Below are 20637 nucleotides of genomic sequence, written 5' to 3' on the forward strand. Positions count from 1 at the left end.
GGAAAGTACATTATTCAGACATGTAATTTCTACATGGTGTGATAATTACGGGGGAAAATGGCTGACTGTTTATACTGCACTTTGAAGCTTGTGCATAGCTGAGAGTAGCCCACCAAAAGTGTTGTAACATTTTTGCAAACATATCTAAGACACGAATGATTTCAATGGTTTGTGAATTTTTATGAATATTGAAACATCGTGAAGAAATGTGTCATTAATTCACTTGTTCCAAACACACTTTTGTCAATTGATCTGTGATATTTGTTGTAAGCTTGATTAGAGGATTCAGACAAACCATGTATAGAACCTGTAGATGTTTACTAATCATGGAGGCATTGGGCTAACTCTTTCAGTGCCTGGCACTTTGGCCAGTATCATATAATACACTTCTAAGGGGTTTTCCGTGACAGTTGGCATGCAAAGGGTTAATTTGTACAAGTGGCTACAACTTGAGTGATGTGACTGTGGAACAGAATTTATCGAGCCAGCCTTGCATTGAGACTGGGGGAAAAGGTTACTCGCAAGGGAAGGGATACACTACTTTGTAACCGCATGCAAGGGGGTCGGTAGCTCGCTCGTCAAAGCAACAAGCAAGGTGCAATCAAGACTGTCGTCTGCGCTCTTTCCTGAATTTTTCCTCGTCAAAGTGCTAACCATGTCTCTCACGTGAACCCTCTAAGGCAATCGGACGAAGTCTTAATTGGATTATATTATTCTGCTCTACCACTGTGGGGTTTTTCTCTCTCTCTTTCCCTTTCTTTTCTTCACTTGGAGATACCTTATCAATGTATGCCATTCTGCAAACCTGTGGAATTCAGATATGCCGTTGTTATTGGGAACCGAGTCTGGAGGTAAATAACGTTATTTGTGTGCCTTGCTTTTCTACGTGTGTTTACAGTCACAACAGCGAAAAGCCAATTTATCAATTCCCCAAATTAAACCGTTCTGTAACTGTAGGGTTCCAATCTGATATCTTTCTGTAGCATTGATTGATGGTGGCATTTCTGTTTGGGATTTTTTCTTTTTTGTCCTTCAATGCCTTTTTGACTGCAAATATGAATGTATGAGTTGAAAAATCTGCTGGATATTGATGACTGACACATTTAATACTTCGAAACGTAACAAATCTTTGTGTCCTGCCTAAAGAAAAGTATGTGTTCTTATGATGGGAGAAAACTGGTTTGTAGGCACTTTGTTCTTCTTGGCCTTTTAAGAGTACTTTTTAAATTTTCCTGTGTGATCAATTGCCCCAATATATTGCAATCTGCCAGAGGCTTAGTAAATGAAGTAGACTGATAATTCACTTTTAACTTAAAGAACCAGCTCTAAAGATGTTTGCTCCCACACTATACATTTCATATCAGTCATCATATTACTGTAAAAGTATATAATTTTTTGGCAAGTAACTTTTTGTGCGTGTTTTTCTTCTGCAATATCAAAATGTAAATTTGTAACCATAACAAGCAAAGATCTGCTTGCTTGTATTTTCATGTTCGCGAGTGTCATGTTGCACAAAATGCACGGAAATTCCCACACTACAAAAATGTCCACTTTTGCAGTACATTCTGCATTACGGAAATGACATATGTACGAGAAGGGAAAGCTCTTATTTCATGCTTAAAATTGTAGGATTCAACCAATATTATCCGCAGCATATACAGTAGACGAATGCCAAGATGTGCACTTCACCATAGCAATAAAAGCTGAAAGAAGTCGCTGAACTTCGATATGCATATTTGCGCTTCTCGTATTTATTGGGCTGGTTGAAATTATGTTTGAAGTTCCACATGATGTTCAGAGAAAATAATGCAAGCACTGAGGATATCTCTATTCTTAGAAAGTGATATCAAGTTCCTGGTTGACGTAGGTATTTTAGCTGTGACCTCTTGTTTTTGGCATTGTCAGTTTATTCCAAGAAAAATTGGATGTACAAGGCAAAGGACAATGTCGATAACATTTTGTCAGTTTGCCCAACTTTCAACCCTTCCTTGTTTCTACATTGCTGGACTGACGCTGAACAATTGTATTGCTCTTCTGTTTAGGGACATGCTCAACACGGTTGTTGATGTTTGCTATAAAAGGATAAAGTGAGTAGCTTATCCCGAATAATAACATTATACAGATCTAAGAAATCATGGTTTAAAGGTTATGATAATGTATGATTGCACAGATTATCAGGAAGTAGTTGTGTTTGCCTGGCAAAATCATAGCCAATTAATCAGCAGAACTCAAACATATTCCAAGAAACTTTTATTCATGTAGTATATGTTTCACATTGCCGGTCAATGGGAAAACTTAGCTGTTTCGTTCATCAGAGTGACCACTGATTAAGTTTTAATCATATCATATGCAGAGCTCATAGTTTGTCCACACACAAATGCACTCAGTTTTGCTTTGACTGTTGACGCCAAACAACAAAGGGCTTGGAAAAAGGCTAAGGGAACCAGGACGGATGACTTCCATGCTATCATTATTTGTTTTATAAATTCTCTTTAAGCACGCGTACTGTCCTCATACATCTGACCAGCATGGTTTTAGCACCTCTGCTGCAAACAATTCCCCTGGCAATTATGGGTTTAATTATATGCTTTGCAAGCTCAAGAAGTCACGCACTATTTGCTGGTCCTTGTTAGTTTTCCATGACTTATCAACTGGGAATATTTGCCCGATGGAATGGGCACAAGGCGGTGCAACCTACGGCCAGATCATGACCTTTTTAAGAACTCACTAAAATGTAGAGATTCTCACTATATATGTGTCTCTCGTGTTCACCTTTGAAACAATCATCTATCAAAAGACACTTGCCTGCTTTGGTTGAAGAGGGATTGTCCTTTTAAAAACAAAAATGAGTGTCCGGAAATTATATTGAAACGCTTGCTGCTTTAAGGAAGTAATAAGTCTGTGACGTATATGCAATGATTTCTGTCTGATCATCCTGAAATTGTATTTGATTAGGTTTCAGAAGGGATTGTTTGGTCCCTTCAGTTTTGTAGTTTCAATATATTTTTAAAAGGAAAGATGGAAGGTGGGAGGGAGAAAGAAGAAAGAGAGTCTGGTAATGTAGTAACTCTTTTATGTTGTGAAAAGATACTGGTTCTAGGATGTACTAATTATTTCCGTGATACTGTATGGTTTCTGTATTCTTCTTAAAGTACCTGTAATGAGTAACAGATTTTGATAGTGATCATTGCCATGGTCGGTTAAAGGGATGGTACAGTATTGGTGGAGATGAGAATTGGGCTTATACCAAGAAAGCACTTATGATATAGTACCGAGCATACCATTTTAAGAGGAATTCAAAGTTTATTTGATGAAAATCGGGTTTGGAATGACTGAAACATCCAAGAACAAAGTAAGACAAAGCAATCGTAATAAAGTGTGGGTCCCACACTTTATTAGAATTGCTCTTTTTTGGATATCTCAGCCATTTCAAAACCAATTTTCATCAAATAAACATTGAATTCCTCATAGAATTACATGCTCTTTCATATTTCATTAGAGGTTTCTCATTACCTCACCAAAAAATGTTAGAAACCTGAAATTAGGTCTCAACCAAAACTATAAATCCCTCTAGGTTTTGTGCACTCTGAACCTCTGATTATAATGCAGTGGCAGTTTAGTCTGTGATTACCTTGATCAGGTTTCATGAACAATATACCACTTCCGTTCAGTTTGATTCAATTCTTATTAGTAGAAAGATATCAAGGCTATTATGAATTTCAGGAGAGAACGCATAGAACGATGGAACAATTGTGCCTCCGCCACCTGCACATGATACAAAGAAAAATGAATGATGCCTTTCTTTTTGTGTGTCAAACAAAATATTAAAACAAATACAACAAGAATTCGACTTCTTATCTGATCTAAATCATTCAGTTGTGAAATAAAGGAGTCTCATAAACCCACCTACATTGTACAATTTGGTTGCACAGACAGTCGTCAGTGGAGGCCAACAATCGGACAAATGCCGATTGTAACACGATAACCCCTGCGCTTTAGATTCTCACGCCTTATCTCGTTATCAGCTCACAGTTGTACAGGATTGCAGGAAGGAAACATCCGTCCACCTGGCTCGCAAGACTTGGGAAGAGAGTTTAAAACAACAACAACAGCAACAACAATACAAAAAACGGGAGCCGTTGTGAAGTTTGCGAAAATTCAATTAGGAAATTTGCGCAGAGCAATAGAGAGAAAGAGCGAGAGAGGGGAGAGAAAACAACAACCTCACTACCTGAACCTTCATTGCCTGATTATTTGGAGGTTGTTTTTGGCACTGTTTGGTCACCCTCCATGGACTCTGCTCTTAGCATTGCGTGATAAAAGGCAATGCATGTACATAGGTTGACGTTTGACGATTTGAAGGCCTAGTGCTCGGTCAACACTACAGTACCTATCACAAACTTCTGGTTAACTTACAGGCCGGTTAGTCCGGTAGTCTGTGTATTCTGGAATTTTATCACGGAACAGTTGTAAAGACTTGCCTCTCTTCTTCCTATAATAAAGGTAAGATCTTTAGCACAGGTATTGGGCCCATGATGGTAGTTGTGCAGGGTATGAAGTTGGAGCAAGTATGGTGCATAAAATATTTGTTTGTTTGTTTGTTTGTGACTGTGAGTTTGGATTTACTATACATGACTACTAAGAGATTGTATTTGGTGCAAGTTTGTACATTCATACCTTTTTTTGTTCTGTTATTCTTTATGTACGAAGAGATGAAACATCACAATGTTTGTGCTCTATAGATCTCCTGTGTATTCTTTTTTTTATTAGAAATCGGGATTCATTGCTGTACACCTGTACAGCTATTTATTTTTAGTTGCTTTATTGCAATGTCATACACATGGCCCTGCAAAACATGTTTCAGAAATTATGTGACCATTTTAACACAAGAAATCTACCTTTTCTGTTGGTCTGAAAGAAATATTTGTAGTGTTTGTAATATATGTGATGATATCTGTGAAAAGTCTGGTTTAAGAAACTGGACCCATATCTGCAAGTATACCAGAAACTTGTATGTAACCATTAAAGCAATACAAAATAACACCAGAATTGTAGTTGTTTGCTGAAGATAAGAAGATACAGTTCCAGACGCTAATCACAATATGGCAACAATTCAGTAATGAACATTTGTTGGTCAAAATGAGAAAGCAAGTTGTAAAAATGTGCGTCTGCCGTTCCTTTGACTACAGTGTTTCAAGATGGCTACCCCAAATGTCATGACATACTTCTTATGATTTTAGTTTAGTTTCTTTTTTCATTTGTTGATTTGTTTGTGTTTGTGGGGCTTTTTTTTGTGTGTGTGTGTGTGGGGGGGGGGGGGGGAGAGTAACCAGGGAATTAGCCAAAGCAGATAGTGATAAAACACATGTCTACTTCGGAAATCCTTGATAGCCAGATTGTCATCTCTCGTTATTCATGTACAATATTATATTCCTCTGTTATTGGACAGATTTCAACCTTCCACTGTTGTTTGTATCCATTCCTGCAAGGGCAGAAATAAAGTATGCTTTAGGCCATACCCTGGTACCCACTTGCAAAGCAAATAAGAGAGATTCTTATGAAATTCAGCCCATGTATAGTATACTCTTACCACTTGCATGGCCCTTCTTTACCCGTCGAAAGGATTTTGTTTGATCCAAGTTTATTTGTAGAGAGAGCTGATCCTGCAAGTACAGCTGTAATTGCATCGATACACTGTATATGTGATGGGCTTTCTTTGTCGTATTGGATTGCATTGCAAAATTGCATTCGTCTCAAGCTAACTGATGAAATCACATGTTCTTTCCCTGATTTTGAGAGAAAAGTCAGGAGATAGCCATCAGGATGTGTGGCTTATCCACCCCCTTGATTGGCTGAATTCCGTCACCGTTGCCATACCGACTCTCATTATCTTCTCAGAATCTAGGGTTCATCTCGCTGAGGCGAAAATATCTCTGCAGACGAGACCTTAATAAGGGATTCTCACTGCCACTTTGTTGGATGCCAGAGCTTGCATGTATATTATATGGAAATCATGGTGTCTTCTTGTAATAAGGGATATTAGGGTAGGACTCCGCACCCGTCTAAACTCTGTGTTGACAATCAATCTTTTATCCTTTTGCACTCTCGATAGTACAAAAACTGGGTTTTTAAAGCTTCTTCTCCACAGCCCTGTGTAAAATTTAGTCTAATGTGTTGTTTCCTCTTAATTGAGATATTTTGAGACATTTTCACATGTTCTCTGCTGTACTGATGACATCAGGCAATTTTTGTCTGTTTGAGAAAACAGACAATTGACAATTACAAAGCAGCATTGGTGCAAATTTGTGAGTTTGAAATGTCCTGATATGATTTCCTGCTTGACTGGATGTTCATCATCAGAGATGACTAGCCTTGATGAGACAATGAAAGAAGTTTTTTCTCTTGTTTCTCCTTGCAGGCGACGAGTGCGCTGGGCAGTCGTGATCCACACTTCGGCAAAGACCCCAGCGAAGACGAAGACGGTGCTACATTGGACCCCTCCAAAAAGCCTCAACTCCTCGGGGAAGAGGGAAAGAAAAGGTCTTCTGGTAGGACAAAAGTACCGTTCAAGAGAAGGATCTCGCCTCCAACATCTTCCTTCAACCCCTGGGTCCTCCAACCCCAGCAGCTGCGGCAGAAGCTTGAATACCTCCAGCAAGAACAGGGCGGAGCCAGCAAAGGACCACATCCGCAGAATGGAAACCAGGTGCTGATGCACCCCAACTTTGTTGTGGTGGATATATTTGATGACAGCAAGGAGGTGTTTGGAGAAACTGCCGGTAGCAACAAGCAGAAGATGCCTCAGGATAGTACCATGGATGATGATGTCTTCAGTGGATCGGTTAGCGTGAACAATTCCAACATGGATGCAACATATGATCCATCGAGTGAGATTGACGAAGAGATGCCTCCAGGTGGATTTGTTCGCAGTGTGCCCAAAACTTCCTCCGGGAGTCGGGAAGCCTTGGTGGACTCCCGCAGCAATGGCTCGTCGAGGACGGGTAAACATGAGAGAACTACCAATAACAATCGCAGGTCGCTCTCACCTCAGGCTCGCGAGTACGTGTCACGCCTTCACAAAAATGGTGCAATAGGGAAGCCCAGGGCTCAGAGCCTGAGGCCAGGTGGGGACAACGAGGAACAAATGAATGGGTTCAGGCAGCGCAAGAAGAGTCTTGCTCTGGCTCTCAATGAGGGGCGGCTGGAGATGAAGGAGGTCCGCATGAGACCACTGGACATCGAAACTGACTTTCATCTGATTGCTCAGCTAAACCAGCTCAATCGGGAATTAATGGATCTATCCAAATCAGGTTCGTCAACATCTCCATCTTCCCCAACCCCAAACACTCCGGCGCCAAATGCCAGTCACTCTTTCTCATCCACGGAGGAAAGTCCGTTGAACTCGGTCCTGGCCAGTGACAGGAGAACATCTGGTCCTCTCTCCCCTATCATGGCAAACATGAACACAAGGACTTTACCCCTTGGTGATAGTCAAAGCTCAACACCTTCAAGAAAAGGTAGGAGTCCAGCAGAGCTAAGACATCAAAGGATAGACAATGAAGACAGCTCAAAATTGAACATTTCTGGAGAGACAAGTAGTCGTAGCACGTCCAGTACCCACTCATCTCTAGAACAAAAGGTGATAACTGAGAGCGCCAAGGAGACAAAATCAGTGTCGCCTCGAGAAGTCCTTTCCCGCATCAAGCTGCGCCTCAGCAGCTCCAAACTGTCGCGACACTCTCCACAAAGGAGCAGTGCCAGTAAGGTGGAGATTCAGATCCTACGGCCGAACCAAGATGGCCAAGGTGCTCCTTCTGGGGAGAAGTCTCTCCGAAGGGCCACCTCTCTCAAACACGACAGCGACGTCAGGAGAACGTGGCCAAATATGGAGGGGTACTCTGAGAATTGCGAGGATACCAACTCCCCGAGCCCAGCGGAAGGGGTGGGACAGAGCCCCGTTTATCGCAGGATTAATTCAGATGGACCCCTCGACAGACAGCGCAAGCGTCCCATCTTGCCCGAAGAGAACCCCCTGTACCTTCCAACTCTGGATCATTCCCATCATGCACCTGGTAGCAGTACTGACAGTGGGCTGGGCAAGGACCAGAGACATTCGAAATCAAGTGCAGACTCATTACTAGAGGTGAGAGGCAACAGATATTAAGAGGTCTAGTTTTTGTATCTGTGATGTAGCACTTATGTGAAAAAAGTTATCCAATGAAATTCCATTTGAAAAAGATACAAACAAACTCCGTGTTGAAAACTTATGTTGATAAGGATTGCAGGCCAAAACTTGATGGTAGCAGGTGTATTACAGATGTATAACACACTTTTGTCAGAAGAAAATGATGACGATGATGATGGGATGATGATGATGAGTTGATTTATGGCAATGAAATTCATGACTTCAGAACTGCAATGTATGAGCAGTCTGCTGGAAGACATTTTTTTCCAGTAGTTCTCAAGAGATTGTTCAACTTTTTGTCAAAACAGAAATTTAGCTGTAAAGCCTAAACTCTGGAATGCGTCCACACTGATTAGACTCATAAAATACTGTGATCATCCAGAGTTTGCAGAGAATATGATGAGAAAAGTTGCAAGCACAACTTGCAGACAGGTTGACCTTCACTTAACATTATGAGTGTGTTTCTCCAAGTTTTTTAAAGTAAAGCAAAACACAGACAACAGATCCATATGTTTTTGTCTCAGTGACACTTTGCTTTCGGAAGGTAACCCAGAAATGTCTCATTTTGGCTTTGTGATCCAACCAACTTGGGATTTGTGTCTATCCTTGAAAGTGATTATCCACTGGGCTTGGTGGTGGGAAAAGTTATCCCACATGCTGCATAATCCATTTTTTTTTCTGCTCTGTTTTTCTCTGTTTTTTGTTAACTGCTTATCCAGTAATGATTTTCACACAGGCTAGGGATATTTTTTTTCTTTTTTCTTTTAAGATGGAGGAAAGAGGCATCTAGTGGAATCCCATTGTGTCAGCTGAATTGTATACTGTGAAGCATGACCAGAAAAAGGCTTTACAATGCCAGAATTAAAAGAAAACAAAACAAGCAAAAAAAAAAAAAAACCCCAAAACAACTCCAACTTTGATAATGATTTGTGCATTGCTGGAGATTCATTCAGACCCAGGTAGAAGAGAGGCATCAAAGCAAACTAATTCAATGTAACTGGACAGAATGTTCAGAGATGAGACCTGGAAATCTCCAGCAGTGAATGTGAATTGCTTCTTTGCCATTTTTTATTTCTGTTAGTCTGAGTCTATTTTACATTTCTATGGCACTGATACTACTCATCTAATAATATCATGTTGTCTGAAAGCAGTTAAGCCTAGTACTGACCGACTGGCTCTCTCATATGCTAAACTAATCTAGAGAAACATGCATGCCTAGACATTTAGTCTGTGTTTTATAAATACAAGTGTATTTTGTATTGAACTAGTAAACTCTGTGTGATATAATGTTATATGTTACCCACCACCGCAAGAGCGTGATAAAGTATATATTGCTGTTGGCATTGCAGAAGCTGTACTCCACTGTGTATATATAAATACAAGATTCTCTTTCTGCATAATTGTACAAGAGCAAAATGCTTTTGAGGAATACATATTAGTATCCAACTTTTCTGTATTAAGTGCTGTCATTCTTGGTCAAGGAATGGAATGACTGTAATTTTCAGTTCTCACTATGTTGTTACCTTTAAACATATTGCCAATGGTTTAATTCAAGAAAAAAAAAAGATTATATGTGCAACCTTATGTCTGGCCTGAGTAACTTACAAGTAATGTTCTCCTATTTTCACCCTCCGCGAAATTTTGCTGGACTCATCCACTCTCGCTCTCACAGGACTTTCCAATCAGCAGTCCGGTGTCTTCACGCGGCAACAGCAACCCTCCCTCCAGGCCCATGTCTTCTGACATTGCTGACCTTAGCTGGGAGAAAGGTCAAGAGGTCAGCCAAGTTCGTAGGGGCAAAGGTCAGTCCTGTTCCTTGTCATGTTCATAAAACAACTATCGCATCTTCAGTATAATCATCCTGAAAGGGAAACACAATGTACAAGTATAATTAACATATATGCATGCATAATTTGACATATATCTATTCAGATTATCATGATTTCATACTTAGAGTGACATCTGGTACTCATTTTAACCCTTTGAGGACATTCATCCAACATTCCTATAGATACTGTTAAGAAACATTTGACCGAGGGGATTGAAAGGGTTAGTTAGTCTCTGCTTTCTGTTGCCAAAACTGATGTAGTGATAGATTGTTGGAATGATGGAAGCTCTTCATTGCAAAGCATCTTGCAGTTTGGGAGTAGAGGAAGATGTATACAACATATTATTGATATGAACACTTATCCACTGAAACATTCCACCCTCTGTACTGTGGCAAAGAGTCAGAAAGTGGAGCTTTAAAGGAACTTTCAATATTTTCACCTGCATGTTTCACTGAATAATGCACAGTGCTCTCTGTAGAAATACAAAGTTTGTAGCATTAAATTCACACAGGTTTTTTGGTGTTATGCATCATGGGCCCATTGCATATTACCAATAGCAGACATTCTATGGAAATTTGCTTATCAGGGCACCTTCACTTTTAACTTGCAAAACGTGCATGAGGGGGCATGTTGACAATGAGTCAGTCAGATCATGGGAGATGGGTAGACAGAACCAAAACAATGTGTCAGTGCTCATCCAGGGTCGAGAAGCTACTCCTTACCCATATTTCATTACCCCCCACCCCCCTCCCTCTTGAGTCTTAAAGTCCTTCTTGGCATTGGTGGCAATCCATGACCCAAGGATCACTCCTTGTCATCCTTAGGCATCCATGTGCAAGGGTAGTGGTCCATGATTCATATGGAATAAGGTTTGTGTCAGCAAGGAACTGTAACAGGTGGATTGCATGAGTTGGGGGAAATTTATCAGATTGATGATCTTTTGAAGATTATATATCCTGTATGTTTAGGAAAACACCAGTGTAATACACTCACAATACCGATTTTGTGTTTGTCAATGATATCGAAATCTATAGGCAAAAGATTCTGTGCCTTATAAGCCCTGACTGTTATTTCAGTGGCACCATCACTAGTGTAAAGGCTGAATATGTCATAAATGCTATTCTTTTTAGTTGTCATGTAGAAATGCCATGGTACTGAGAATTGATGATCAACCCCTTAGACAGAAGGCATGTTAAGCTTTTTAGCTTCACGCATATTTAATGTGCACTTAATGTTTTATAGTTTGCTGTGCACATTTCAGTAAGTTCACAAAGAACAGATATTTTTTGAGAACTCGAGACTTCTATTCTGAGCAGTAGACACATTTTAATCTGTTTTCAAATCATAGGTGAGGTGATACAAGGTTATACTTTGAACCAAGTTAAATGCTTTTCACCACAAACACAAGGAAGATATATTGCAATGCAAGGGAGCCCTCGCTTGGCCAAAGTGACCTCACTCTCAGGGACTTCAGAATGGTGATTTGATTATCTTCTCATCTTCGGGCTATTAAAGGGCTCTCCAAAATTACTTCTGGAGAATGCATTCCTTCCGTCCAAACCTTGGACACTACTTCAAAGTGAAAATGGCTCTGTAACAAGATCTTTAACCCCTAACTCACAAATCATCGCAATCGCCTATGGGGTCACTGCATAGCACACACAGTTCCCTCAAGCAAGGGATTAAAGCCCGAAATGTGGAATTAGAACTAGATTTCCAGCTGACTACTGGCTGATGTGTCTTTCCGTGCTAATCAGGTTCAGCTTGCAGGAAGTTGATAAGTCTCCCGTCCTTCTTACCCTGCAGCCATTTTATGACCAGTAATTAGTGAAAATAAAAAAAGAGAAAGAAAAGAAGAAATATATTTCATTGCAGTAAATATGCATTTGTGGAATGGGAATGACATATTAATTAGAAAAAGTCCTTTATATTTTCATGATATCTTCAATCAAACTCCCCTTTTTATAGCCACTTAAGTGGGTAGAACAGTTTTACATTGGAATTTTGGAGTTTGAGCAATTAATTTGTGCAGTGTCTATATTCTCTTTATGGAGGAAGTTGATGTTTTAGGTAGATAATATATTGTATGGCCTTTTCAGTCGTTGGAAAGTCTATAATCACACTTCTAATTTGTTAGAATTTCATGAAAAAAACAGAATAAAAAAAATAGATACAGTCCGTGAAATTAGCCCAGCATGAAAAGTTGCCACTTCTGTATAACAGTACTAGGTTCTCATATGTCATAGCCAGATCTGCTTATGTATAGTCACACAAATATCGGGACTAACCTTTTCAAGGATTGATGTGGTTTCTACACATTTCTTTTGTCAACTTCTGTCTCTTAGCTACAGCAATGATTGGCAAATTTGTCAAGTTTATTTCAGAGCCTCACTGCCTTCAAATATGCATCACATTGTATGTGTGCTTTCTGAGAGAATAAATCATGTTGAAATCACTCACTACATGTACAGGAGTAATAAAAAGATAAAGTAGAATGGGTCATAAACACAACATTTGGAAATCAGTCCTGTTATGATAGCTTCAGGCTGTGATAAATTCCCTCCCCAATATATGTGAGAGAGAATAGAGAGACGGAGCAGATATAGAAGAGAAGAAAAAAAAAGGTGCATTTATGATGTTGACTGTCTCCAAGAATGTTCGTGAGCTATTTCTATTGCGATTCCTCGCGTCACAAATCTGTTTTCTCCAGCGAGTGAGCAAACATGGCATTCTGAGCGGGGGATATTTGCACTGCCCTGATATGAACTCACGTGTCCTGTCACTTATCGCCTAGTCTCCTAGCTACCTGCATTACATCAGGTTTTCCTAAGTTAACCACTGCCAGTAGGATCGACTTCGACCTCTTGGCCTACATTTTTGAATATTTGACAGATTCCGTTACCTGCTTCTAACAGAGACAAGTTGCCTTCTTTTGCTGGAACCCAATCTTCACAATTTCTTTTGAAACGTCTTCACTGTCTTGTTCAGAGAACTCTCCATATTACTGGAATGACATCATACCCCATTCACATTTCTCTGTCTCTTCTACTACCCACTCCCTCCCACCACCCCCCCCCCCCCACTCCATTACCTGCTCAGCCTCTCAAACTTCTACTTCACGTAATTGTCTCTTTGCTGTCAATCCACAGCCTTATAAACCTAAAGCATGTTAGTTGTTTTCTCTTATCAAGGTTGTTGCATTTGCAGGCAAATGTTTGACTTCAGAGTAATTGGTCAAAAATCATTCAAAACTTTTTTTTAAAAGGGGGATGGGTGTGCCTTTTAGAAATAAAATTACAGCTCCTTAAAGGTATCTTTTTTATCATGTTCGTCATGAATGCATTGTCAAAATTATGCAAGGGAAATGAATGTTTTTGAACTGCTTACTAGAAGATATTCATGGAATTTGAAGAACACCAGAAAATTTCAATGGTTCTTATATTCTTTTTTTTAAATCACAGACATACTCCATTGGAAAAAATGATCATAGTTTTATTACTGTATGTAATTCTGAAATGCAATAATTTTGCAATAATCTTCCTTCCTCTGTAGAAGTTACAATAATTGAGATGACATATTATAATTTAATGCAGGAAAATGTTTCTATAAAAAGCATCCCAACATTGAGAATATTTTGATAATGTGAGTGAATTACAACACTTGTTGCAGAATCCTTGGCACTTCACAAGCCAAGAATATGTCACTGGATACCCTCTTTTGTGGGGTGCTCTTTTGATGGATGGTAATGAGAAGGCACATGATGAGAAAGACAAACCTGATAATTAAATATTGACGATTGTTCCCAATCATCAATCAATCCCGCGCAGTTGTAGAGGCTATTCGTGTGCGACCATGCCTTTGTGGGGTCCCCTCGTATATCGTGGTGTTTGCTTGGTCGTATTTGTCTGCAGATATTTGTAGACTGTGCTATTTCTGGCTCATCATATTTCCCACTTCGCCCCATCTCCCACACGTGTGCTAATGACCTGCCGTTCCTTCTTTCCTGCTCCACTCCTATTTCCTCTGCTCACCTATATCTCCTTCCTTCTCTCTGCTTGTCTGTCTCAGTCTGTATATGTCTATATACACCTGTCTATCTATCTCTCTATCTATCCACCTATCTATCTACCTATCTATCTATCTATCTATATATATATATATATATATATATATATATATATATATATATATATATATATATATCTTTTTATTTATCTATCTATCTCTCTCTCTCTATATATATGTTATATTGATCCTCCTGTCTATATATTTTTCTCCATCTATGATCTTTGTTAGAAATTTCCTTTTTCCTACAGATGTCAGTTTGCTTTGCCTCTTTTACTAACTATCTGTGTATCTGGGTTTACATTTGATATTTTTGCCAATCCATCAGCTCACATGTTTTTCAATCTCAGTAGATATGTTTCTTTAGGTATTAATCAGTCTATTTGTTTATCTGTGTAACCATCTTTCTGTTTATCTTTCTATCTGCAGCGATAACCTTTTCATGTTTACTATCTCTTTTATTTTGTAAAGATATTTCGCTATCAAGTCTCATTTGATCTTCAGTCCTTCCTTTCAACCTTGTCTCTGTTTCTCACTGTCTGTTTTTCTCTATCTCCCTTCATTCTCTTTGTTTCCATATTTTTTTGATCTGTATGTATGTTTCTGTCTGTATATCTCTTCTCTCCTGTCTCTCTGTGTCCCCCTATATATATATCTTTATATGTTTCTCTCTGTGTGTTCAATTTATCTATTGCTGTCTGTCCTTATCATGTTTCTTCCCTCTCTCCCTCTCCCCCCTCTCTCTCGTTTTTCTGTGCTTTTATATTGCTCTCTGTCATATATTTCTTCCCCCTCTCAGTATATATCTCTCCCCCTCTCCCCATATGTTTCTCTCTATATACCCCCCCCCCCCCCCTTGTACCCATCCTTTATCCCAGGGTAATCCCTGTTCCGTCTGATCACCCCGTTCCCCTCTCAGGTCAAAGCCAAGCCTGGTAAACAGGATGTAGGCCCTCAGCCACTAGTCTTTCCCCACTGTACTCATCAAATCCTTCCCTGAGCCCCTGCCTCACAAAGCACCCCACAACAATGGCAACATACTCTAGTACTAGCTGCCATGGCAACAGAGTATAAACAACCAATCAGCTGTGAGCATTGGGATGGCTGTTCTGAAAGCTGAATTTATTTGGATTCCTGTTGTCTTTATCTTGTCTGTTGTGATATTGAAATACAAATAGGGTTCTTGCTTTAATAAGACACAGTGTCATAAAGTTTGAGCCTTTATTGATGTTATTGTTGTGTATAAAGTGTTAGCTAAGGAAATTATTATTTTGAATTTGTTATAGTCAAAGCTTCCTACTAAATATTTGCCATTATATTACAAAATGGCTTTATGATGCTCATGTTTGTAGTATAATGATTTCATTAGAGGCTGGTGCCATATTTTTTTCCTTTTTTTAATTGCTGGAAATACATTATTTCTATTCACTCACTTGTTCCCAAGTGTGTGCTCATCGATGTTTTAAACAAAAAAAAAAAAAATACCCATGCACTAGCTGCAAGGTCACTCTCAGTGGATTGCTAAGAATTAGTGAGGGATTCTCTTGGAATAGATAGACTTTTTTTTCAAGAATCATCTTGTTTATCACAATTTTGTGCCACTAATTAGTCTTTTTTTAGATTATTTATTAGGTTTTTTGGTTTGGTGTTTGTGCACCCAGGTACGTTTTGTTGAAACGTATTCCTAAATGGATTAATAATAGAAGCAGTCTTGATAGAAGGCTAAATGAGATAAAACATGTGAAAGACCTTACTATCATAACCACTGTGACACGTGTCCCTGTCTGATTTACTTTGACCTTTGTGGAATGACGAGGTTTTATCTAAGAGGTTACAATTTGATCTTTAGTAAGCTCTCTCTGACAGCATAACATCCATGCAGTGTCTGACAAGATATCATAACTATGATTTGATTATTAATATCAGACAGTTGTGCCATCTATCAGCCAATGTCTTTTCACTGAATGTCAGTATTCATCATCCATGTATGTTAAACTGAAGGAAAGATATATTGGGGGAAAATTAGTGCTCAATGATCTTAATGGGAACAAAATCGTTGGTGTTTTGTTTTTCTTCATTATAGAATGTTTTTGTTTATGGCAGGCTTGAGGGGTAGATGGTTATGCCATTTCTTGATTTTGTTGTTGTTTTTGTTTGTCATGTTTTTGAATCTCAGATCATCATCAAACCTGCCAGTGGTATAATTACAATAAACACTCCCAATTGCATAACGTTCTTATGTACATCAGTACATAAGAACATATTGTTCCTTCAAAGCTGCATTGTGATCAGGGCACCGTTTCATAAAAAGTTGATGCGACAGCAACCCTTACTGGAATGAAAATTGTCGTAGTAGCGGCGAAAATACAGCTTCTTGATTGGCTATTGCTGTGGGAAGTAGTTGCCATTCCAGCAAGAGGTGCTATTATAACATCTTTTATGAAATAGGGCCCTGAAGTCTAAAATCAACTGGGTCATTTCGTTCCCTCATGTCCATAGGTAGTGGGAAGCCATTTCAGGGAGAATGCCATCTGAAGACTTTATTAATGTTATGAAGTGCTAGAAAGTGTTACTGATGGAGTGGCTAGGAGTAGAATACCGCCCTCATGTGTTTACAGATACTACAGTGCTTAGCACAGGGAGCTCTGTGCAATCAGGGAGGTGGTCTCACCTCCCTGGTGCAATACAACACAATGCAAAAGTTATGTGTGTAAGCCCAAATGCAATGATATAAATGTAGTTAGTGCATTCTTCACAGTATTACCAAGAAAATAACAATAACAATCTCATACCATATCAAAACAATTTATTTTTCTTTTACATATGTGACCCTGCACCTCAAAACAAACAAAAAGTCGCCAGACATGAATTTTTAGTTAAGACCATATTCTGAAAGAGCAGACTTTAAGCTTTAAAATGATGTATAACTCAAATCAAATGGACTCTCCTAGCCTATCTAAATATTGGAAAGAAAGCACAAACTCAGGAAAAGTGTGAACTGAGAAAAGAGGCTCTGAAGTACAGTGTCTATTCAAGCGCTTAATCTTTACGAAAACGTGCAGGCTGTGCGATGAATGGGACAAAAAACAGGAAGTAAACCACCAGAGTAACAACAATGAAGGGATTATCAGATTAAATTGAAATTAAATATGCCGTATTAACACATTCTGTCCATAATTAATGCAAACATTCAAAGCAGTAGCACTATCCTTTCAAAAGTTATTAGAGTTGAAAGTGAAGAGTGAGTACAAGGTTTTTCAGAAATTAAAAAGGGATTCTAAAGACACACCTAATCACACTATTCTACCAGAAATGTTCGAGATAAACGGCTAAAAAACACACTTTCCTGACCGTTTTATGATACCAGATTTTAGCATAATGTAAAAGAAGACCCGCTCTTTCAGAAAATATGAAAAAGTCAATTTCGGCTAGGTTGACCCATTTCACTTATTTTCAGTCCTCACGCAAAATCAGTGTGTGCGACTTTATGTTCGTTTTGAGGTGCACGGTCACATATTTGTGATTATAACTCAGTAAAGAGTAAAAAGTCAAACAAGTAGATGTGTGTACAGTAGATCATCAGCCAATGGAACTGTTCCAAATGGAAGCCAAATATAAAAATAATGCTCTTTCCAGTTATAATTTTACTGACTTTGATAAAAGATCAATAACTTTACTGTGTTTAGGATAACCAGGTCACTTTTAATTAAGTTAAAATTGCATGGTAGGTGATATGTATACAGAAGTCAAGTTATGCACACAAAGTGCACAAAATTGCACTTTATAAAATGTGATGACTTCTAATTTCCCAATCTGTAGTCAGTAAAAATCTAAACCGTCTGAAGTTGTTTTTTCCCTCTTGTAAAAAGTTGTAAATTTGTTCAAAGAAGAAAAATATGAAGAAGAAGAAGGAGAATAATTTCAATTAGTGCAATTATAAACAGATGTACATTGTAGGGTAATATATTCATTTAGGTCAATGCCTTTTTGTCATTAGTGGAAATGTCTAAATATTGATTTCTTCCATGCTTATGCATCTTATTATATTCAAAGATATTAAGTAAGAATTGACCAAAAAACACCATTACCATGAAATAACATAAAACCATCATATTCTAAAACTTTTGAGGGCAATGTACTTGTGTAAACTGGGTCCTAGAGTTTTAAGCAGTTATCTAAAAAGATAGTACAAGAAAACATTCGGCATATGACATTTTGATTGCAAACAAAACGATTCCTGCGTGTGATCGGCAAGTAACGTGACCAGAAGCGTGTTTTGCTAATATTTATGCGTGCGTAAACAGTTATCTCGTTATGCATGTTGTGATGAGCAGTGTTGTGATGAGCGTTCTTTGTTGTTATGACAAGACCTTCCTCGGGGCAATTGAATTAGGCAGGCAATGGGCCATGAAGCCGTGATGTAAATGCCTTTTTAGTGAGCTCTTATTAAAGAGTTTTTATCATCAGATTTCAAATGGAAAATTCACACTTGTGTGATTGTGGTTGCCCAGTGTTGTGGGGGCGTACCAGTTCTGCTTAAATCAAATATGCCGGCAATAGAAAGAGTCCATAAAAGGGGACCCGACCCTTATGCTCAGAGATTCAAAGCACTTGGTGCATCAATTTTCAAAACTCCAACAAGCCATCACTATCAATCACAGCACTCCTTTTTTTTCTTTCCTTTTTTTTTCTTTGCCATGTGCAAAGAAGTGAACGACAGGTGCAAGGTGATATGTTCCCACTAGATGGTAATAATCCCATACTGATAGAATTGCACAAAATATTCCAGTTGTGTGCTTATTGCAGTGATCGGTCCTCTAGTCTATTAAACAGGCTGGCAGTTTGCATTTCTCTTTAACCATGTCTTTCTACCACAACTGTAGTTGGTCACCCTAACCTCATCTCGTTTCAGCACAATTTCCTTTCTGAACTTGACGTTCAAATCTATTTATTGCACAATAGTGTTTCTACTCGCAACTTTTTCATCCAGAGCATTTAGTCCTACATGTCGGTTTCTGACCAACAATTACATTTGTACATGGATTTCTTTTCTTATGGGCATGTACCATTGCTTGACAATCAGAAAGGTAGAGACAATACATTTGATAGACGGATGTGTATTCTTACTTTCATTTTAATTGTGTCACAGGACCTGTCTAATTGCCTACATTATAGCAGCAGTGATGCCCTTAAATGATATATATGAGTTCCTCTTTACCTCAACAGAAATATATCCATATCTTATACTGATTTCATTATAGATCATATACGCCTGTCATTTTATTTTTCTTCAGGTTGCTACAGTTCTTGCAACAGTCTTTATGTTTCTATGACTACCTGTCCATCGTAATAGTACATAGGCCATCATCCCACACCCATTACTAATAATCAGTAGTACCATTACATCTTTTTCTCTCCATCTTTCTCTCTCTTCCCTTCCTAACCGACTGTAGAAGTGCGTCGCTTTCTATCTAAGTCGATGCCCCAGAGCCCCGCCTTTCATACCCCTACCCAGGGGAGCACAGAAGACCTGCTGGAGGGACCAATGTCCATGCCAGGTAGGAAAAAAGTAAAAGTGCTTGAAGTGAAAGTGTTGTAGCGCCACCTACCAACATGCAGAGAGTGGTGCAGGGTGCTATTAGTATCCCAGCATGCAATGCAAGCAGTTGATCCAAAGCCGTTCGCACTCTAAAAAAGGTCGACTCATTTTCATGGAGGTGCCTTATTGAATCCCTTAGTATGATGTTGATGTGGCATAATATGCATCTTTGTTCATTAGACTTTCAAACTCTTACACAGTGAAGGAGCATTAAGAATGATGTTCTGATGCAGCTATGGAAAACAGGATCTTTAACAACAAAAGCTTCCGTCTGTACCTGTTAGTTGACCACACTGTGTATGAAGGGCTGTGGATTCATCTTTCTCCAGTAGCGCAATACCTTTAATCTTTTATCTCTGTTTACTGATACTTTTCCTTCAATGTTTTGGCTTGCTGTTATAGAGGGATGATATAGATTTGGTTGAGATGGAGCTTCAGGATTCCATTTTTTTGTGAGGAAATGAGAACCCTCTTATGAAATATTAAAGAGCAAACAATACTAAGAGGAATTCAAAGTTTATTTGATGGAAATTGGTTTTGAAATGGCCGAGATATCCAAAAACAGTGAGGTCCTAGTCAAAAAGTGGAACCCACATTTAATTAAGACCATTTTGGTTCACTTTATTTTTTTTTTGTATCTCTGCCATTTCAAAACCAATTTTCCTCAAATAAACTTTGAATTACTCTTAGAATTGGATGCTGTTTGATATTTCAGCAGTTTCTAATTATCACGCAAAAAGTTAAAGTGTGAATCTCCATCTCAACCAAAACTATACCATGCCTTGAAGTTTACTTTCACATCAAAGAACTTTTCTGCCTGATAGCAGAGTGCAGGGGTACTAGCACTGTTTCTTAGGAGAAAATGTCTTTCCTGTGTAATTGCATGGTTACAAGAATCATACTTTTCTTTCCCTATGTAGGTTCGCACATCATTTAGCCTTCTTTTTGCATCCTAATAT

General features: G+C 38.8%; 1 protein-coding gene across 1 annotated transcript in view; it reads left to right on the forward strand.

The window, feature by feature from the left end:
• Nucleotides 1-20637, forward strand: part of LOC139744601 (uncharacterized) — a 108337-nt gene that overhangs the window by 58853 nt on the left and 28847 nt on the right. The window contains exons 2-4 of the mRNA XM_071655031.1: nucleotides 6419-8143; nucleotides 9858-9987; nucleotides 19533-19637. Coding sequence (XP_071511132.1) covers nucleotides 6419-8143; nucleotides 9858-9987; nucleotides 19533-19637 — 1960 coding nt within the window. The remainder of the gene's footprint in view (nucleotides 1-6418; nucleotides 8144-9857; nucleotides 9988-19532; nucleotides 19638-20637) is intronic.

This window comes from Diadema antillarum, unplaced genomic scaffold (assembly GCF_040938485.1).
Source record: "Diadema antillarum isolate AM-2024a unplaced genomic scaffold, OU_Dant_1.0 seq00001192_RagTag, whole genome shotgun sequence".
Lineage (NCBI taxonomy): Eukaryota > Metazoa > Echinodermata > Echinoidea > Diadematoida > Diadematidae > Diadema > Diadema antillarum.